The sequence below is a fragment of the Curcuma longa genome, unplaced genomic scaffold (assembly GCF_044706935.1).
Source record: "Curcuma longa cultivar G26 ecotype Majalengka, Jawa Barat unplaced genomic scaffold, ITB_CL_G26_1.1 contig_17817, whole genome shotgun sequence".
In the NCBI taxonomy this organism is placed as follows: domain Eukaryota; kingdom Viridiplantae; phylum Streptophyta; class Magnoliopsida; order Zingiberales; family Zingiberaceae; genus Curcuma; species Curcuma longa.
This window is the reverse complement of record NW_027430672.1, coordinates 856-6,884: the sequence shown is the minus strand read 5'-3', so window position 1 is coordinate 6,884 and position 6,029 is coordinate 856. Positions and strand designations below refer to the sequence as shown.

The 6,029-nt window shown below is 35.9% G+C and overlaps 1 protein-coding gene across 1 annotated transcript; it reads right to left on the bottom strand.

The window, feature by feature from the left end:
* Positions 1 to 1,190: 1,190 nt before the first annotated feature.
* LOC141816720 (anthranilate synthase beta subunit 1, chloroplastic-like) lies at positions 1,191 to 4,467 on the bottom strand (the record flags this gene model as incomplete). The annotated part of the gene is given in 7 exon segments (XM_074704466.1): positions 1,191 to 1,256; positions 2,091 to 2,190; positions 2,283 to 2,393; positions 2,465 to 2,502; positions 2,576 to 2,646; positions 4,039 to 4,208; positions 4,316 to 4,467. Coding segments are annotated over 7 exon segments (683 nt in total), but the record flags the coding sequence as incomplete, so codon positions are not given.
* Between the last annotated feature and the right edge of the window lie 1,562 nt (positions 4,468 to 6,029).

The following is a 6,029-nucleotide window of genomic DNA, read 5'->3' as shown; positions in this document are numbered from 1 at the left end:
TCTTCTATCCAAATAGTCAAACTCTGAAAATGACAAAAGGAACTTCAAATTGCTCCCCTCCTCCCCTTAGCCTTTTCTTCATCTGCTAAATAGACCCTCTCTTTTCCCTCTACTTTGGCCCCCTTTTCCTCAATTAGAAAGGCCAGTGATATTCCCAGATATGCTCTCAGAGCAGGTGGTAGAATGATAACTTTGGGGCAGTAACTGCCAAACATGGAAAGCATTAGATTTGAAGTATTGCTACAAATTGGTTTTCCTGTACCAATTGATTACCTCTGATTCAGTGAATCACCTTTTCTTTATTTTGATAAAATGAAGTGAGGAGTAAATTTCCAGATTGCATTGCTGAGCTAGTCACTTCCTATGCCATTCTTTTTCCTCAAGAGTTCAAAAGAATATGATTCCAAGAAATGATACAAGCCACTCATTCTCTTATGCAAAAGGTGGAATCCGCCACCTTAGCGGCCCCACACGGTCCGCCCCACACGGTTCGGCCTCACGACCATCTGTGAGGAGGTAAATCGGAGACTGCAGTTGGTCACGACGCAGGAGGGTATTACCTGACTTCGCCAAGATTCGAACCCTGCAGCCTTTTCTGCAACTCTACTGCGTCGTAACCAACTCGGCTATACCTCGAGGGCCACTCATTCTCAATTCTTCAGGGTAGAGGTCATATTCCAATTACTTTTATAGCTTGCTTCTGATTTCAAATTTAAGGGTATGAAAATAATACTCCACCATTAATATTCCAAATATCTTGAAACTGATGCTAACATACTAAAAGGGAAGGCAATCAATTAATTTAAGCAAGTTTTTAGCATACAGCTCCATGTAGCCTGTTCCTACATAAATACATCCATGTATGACCTAGACTATGGTATTGGTATTGGATATTCTGAACTAAGGATTAGGATGAGCATGCTCATGATGATAAGGAACTACAATGCAATGGGCATATGCCAAATAGATTCAATTGCTTGAAAGAGAAGAAAATTTTGTTGTACTTCTATATCTACCATGTGCTCTTCTAACATAGAAATTACAGGTAATTGACAGCGGCGTAATTAAGATGGAAAAATAATTTTTCAAGGAATCACTAGAAGAAAATTTATAGTTTTACCTGAATGTGTCTGTACTTCTTGTGACGAGCGGCCATTATTAATCCATCCTATCTGCCAAGCAGTGATCTCAGTGAATCACTAGGAAAACTTTCTTTCTCGATAACAAGGCTGTGGTATCTGCAGGCTGTGAAGGGGCTGCACGCAAGTATAAAAGCAGTATATAATAAATGGAAAATTCATCTTGCATATTCAACATGATCATGCAAGGAGGAATAATACGTATCAAAATTATGCATAAAACACATGCTATTACAAAAGAAATAAGCCCTGTAACATACACAACTTTAATAAGAAAACAGGAAATGTGAGATCAATGAAGCAAGCCAAATTACTAGGCCTTGACTTTCCCCTTTCTAAAGATAATCACTCTATCCTATTCCTAAAATAAACAAATCTAATAACATATCTGCAAATGGAATGAAAAAGTACTTATAATCTCTATTATTCTTGTATATGACAATAAAACTATTGAACTGCAAAGCTTATATCTTCTAATGTTTCATCTATATATTTTATCGCTAATATGGCATTGTAGGATCTCCTTAACATGTCATATCATTTTAACATTTCTGTTTGATGATTCTTATAATTTGAATCTATTAGCTTATTTTCTAAACAAATTAAACTTTGGCCAACAATGATTAAATGCTTAGTTCATTTAGAAGGATGTGGAAGTTAGTTCCAAGTAATTATTCCTACTTGCATTCTGTAGTGGGTATAAGCATCTATCCAAATTGCAAAACAATGGACATCAATGATTCTCACTTCATTTCCTAGATGTACCCTACAGGAAAGAAACGTGTGCATGCGTAGAGTATCTAGATTATCTTTTAAGCATTAATTTATCATGTAGCACAAAAAATATTGCTTAATATATCACAAATCTAATTTATATACCTAACCAAAAATTAAAAATCCAATACACATCCCATACATCCCTAAATCATATAAGAATAATCAAAGACTCACTTGGGCAAACCATGAAATAAAGTATCATCTAGTGATTCATCATAGTAGACAAGTGAGCTCTTCCCATGCATAACCCCAGAAGGAGCACGGACTATCTTTCCTGAAAGTTAACAAGGAAATTGTAAAATAATACTAGTTCCCACATTACCTACATTTATTTTTGTGGCTTTCATGTGCCAGATTTATTCAAACCTCCAAATGCTTCTCCAATGCATTGCAAACCCATACAAACTCCAAATAATGGTATTGAAGGACCCAGCTCAAGTACAGTCTGTAATGAAATCCCTGAATCTTGAGGTGTACCTGTACAATACAATGGTTGAATACCTCCTATTCAAGTTGATGGAAACATATATTTCTGGAAAACTACTGACCTGGGCCTGGAGATATGAGTATTCCTTTTGGATTTATCCTGAAAAAAGAGTTCCAAATCTGTTTTTTTAATTAAAACCAAATTGTCTAGAGGGATAGACAAGGATGGATACCTTTTTATATCATCCACAGTTATCTCATCGTTCCGATATGTCTCAAAATGGACACCAAGCTCGCCCAGATACTTAAGCAGAGAAGAAGTACAATTAGAAAAGTTAAAAAGTTAGATTCACATATCATACTGCAAGCTGTGAACAGTAAGCCAACTTAAATCTCTTGTCATCAAACAATTAGGAAACCAGCAAGGAGTATTTATGAAAATATCATACCAAATTGGTTACAAATAAATTGGATCATGACATTACTTATATGGTATTGCTTAGGGGATAATCATGATGTGCCACAGCTTAAGCAAAAAAGCAACATATAGATTAATAGGTTGATCCTTTCTTCTCCTTTTAATTTGTTTTGTTCTTAACCATAAGATAAATTAAATTTAGGTTGTGCTTCCTACAAGAAATGAGATAAGGGAAATGTTTATAGGGAGTGGAACAAATTGATCCGTAGTTTGTATTTCCTTGGAGGGAAAAAAACTATAAGAGAAATATATTCTATCATTTCCTTGTACGGAAATAAAGGAGAGAAACTTTATTCTCCAAAATTGATTTTTTAAAACTATATAAAAAAAAGTATCAAAAGACTTCCACCCAAATTGATGCTCTCTGCTTGATCTGGCAACAAGCCAACTAAAGGAAAATGGGGGCAACAAATTCTAGCCTCTTCCTTCTCTCTCTCCATTTCAGACCAAGGAAAAGAAGAGAAAGTGACATTGGGGAACACTTCCACAATGTGTTTCCTTCCTTGGGTGGTTTTGCTTAAGAAAATACACTCAGGGACTCAGGGTTGAAAGAAAGGAACTTTTTTCTAAACCAGCAAAAAACCCTTGTTCATCTAAGCTGCTGCCAATCTACTACTACTCAAAGTTTCTTGTTGTAAACATACACAACATAATTAAATGTTGCTAACAAATAACATTACACATAGTAGTCAACCTAAAATGGTTGGTACTTCTGGTTTATTATTGTAGCAGTAGTTAACTGTCAATCATTCAGAAACGATCAGAATATAGAAAGTTTATTTCATAGTACACAAAACAGCAGGATCATATTTCCAAGGTAACACAGATGCTATGTGTTAACATCGAAGTATCAAACATCAGAATCCTAAATACAAGAGATCATTTTGGTGGCAAAAGTCATATATTATCTATGATACTAAAAAAATGCCCCTTAATGACAATCTCCGATAATTTCATTACAACAGTACTATGTCATGCATATACATCGGAGTCCAACAAGTAAATAGCAGAGATCTAAAAATCTAGAGTTTTGAATTTCATAGCATCCGTTTTCTGACGATTAAGAACCAAATTCACTATAAAATTCAGAAATGGTATCAAGAATCTACAAGATACCAATAATCATAACAATTCAAATAACCAACATCGCTGAAAGCAATGGCAAAAAATATGCGAGTACCCGAACGTATTATACGGCGTCGTTCCAACAAAAACTACCTGGCAGAGATTATAGGTAAAGCTGTCATAATTGTCGATTACAACGATAGGCCTTTCATCCTTTGAACTCACTGAAACTGCAGCGCCATTCCCGACGACCGGCTTCAGAGAAACTCTAAGAGGTGTAGGCAGGGTGGTCCTCCCAAGGGAAAGACGTCCACGACCGAGCCCTAAAGCAATCAGCTGAGGTCAAACAAGCGTGCGACAGGATCCAAAAAATGAGACCCCAAACAAGTGCGCAACACGAACCATAAACCAAGACCAACCATTGACTCACCCGGAGATCGAGAAGGGAGGGAGACGGCGGTAGCGCCGAAGGCAGGGAGCCGGCGTGGGCCGCCGTTGCGTGGAGTTTGGGGAGCAGCGTAGGGTTTCGGGGCGAGGGAGAGCAGAGAGGACGCCATGAGAGAGAAGGAAGGAAGGAGGGAAGGAAAGGGACGAGTTTTGAGGTCAGAGAAGAGGGCAGGCCGGAAGGGTATAAATAGTAAGGTCGGGGGAGTTCCTTCGAGTGGGTCCCACTTCAGGGAAGGTCCCCATTGGCTGTGGTAAAGACGTTGGGTAATTTAGAAAAGCCAACGTGCCATTATTAAATTAATAATTTAATATTAGAATTGGAAGTTTAAATTTTAGAGTGCAAGTAATCAAACAACTCTTAAATAATGTCATTAAACCTTCGCAAATTTTGGAATTAGCTTATGAAAAAATTATTTAAATAAATAAGGTCAATTAAATAAATAAATTTAAATATATATGTGAATAAAAATTGATGAATTGCTAATAAATAATATTCATAAATATAATTTATAAATTATATTCTTCAATAATTCTTTTCAAACTTATAAATAGATAAAATATTCAAAATGAATAAATAAATTTATAATATAAAAGTTCATAATTAATCAAATAAAATTAAAAATATAAAATTCTAAACGATTAAACAAGGGTTCGATAATATTTAAATAAACTGAACTAGAGCCAAATTTTAATAAGTTGAAGGCGATAAAAAAAACTAAGCTAAATTTGGTTTTAATTATAAGTTTAACATCTTATATTCATTTTAGATTGACCTAGTTACCTAGTAAATAAGTTTTAATAACTTAAAATTTAGCTTAGCTTAGTTTAATTTGTTTACTGCCTTAAAGGCTATATTAATTAATTAATATAACTAATTAAAGCATCATAAAATTTATGTGATGATATATTACTAAATTTATTTTTTTAATACTAAAATATTTTTGTAATTATATGATAATATTATTATGAGTTTGATTTTCTCACTTTTAATATTACATGACTATCTATGTACATTCATTCTCTAACAATGATAAGAAGGTGAAGGGGTTATTTGGAGAATTGGTCCGATTTAGTTGTTGGTTTAAATTTAGGCTATGGTTCACTAGGTTGGGTCGGGTATAATAACCCGTTTTAGCCATTATGCTTTAAAAAAAATAGGTGTTGTCTCGTTCATAGTGGATAACAAAGAGATCGTAAAACCAAGGAAAGAACATCACATCATATTTTATCCAACTCATCTCTATAAGAATTAAACATTTTATTTATATTGTTATGGGTTGGTATGACCTGGCTCGGAAAGTCAAGGTCCGATCTAAGTGGATGACACGTCAAATAAAAGGCTTATTTGGCCCTGTGCCTAGGCTCGGCAATCGCGACCCGACATCCAGATTAGGTTAGGGTTCGGCACCTGACTTCGAGCTCCGACTCCAAGCCACTCCAAGTATATTCCTCTCCTCCCGACCACATCCCGGCCCAACCTTAGTCGGCCTCGGCATGGGCTCCCTCTGTTGCCCAAGTCTCACTCCCTCAGTGCCCTATTCAATGCTCAATCAACTCTCTGTGCAGTTCTCCATTCAACTGAGCAGGTCGCCGTTAGAATGACATAGGCAATTCTGATCATGAGATATCTTGGGTAACTTATCGCCCCATTGATGTGGCATGATGACAATTTGATACCGTATCTATTGGTCCCCCCG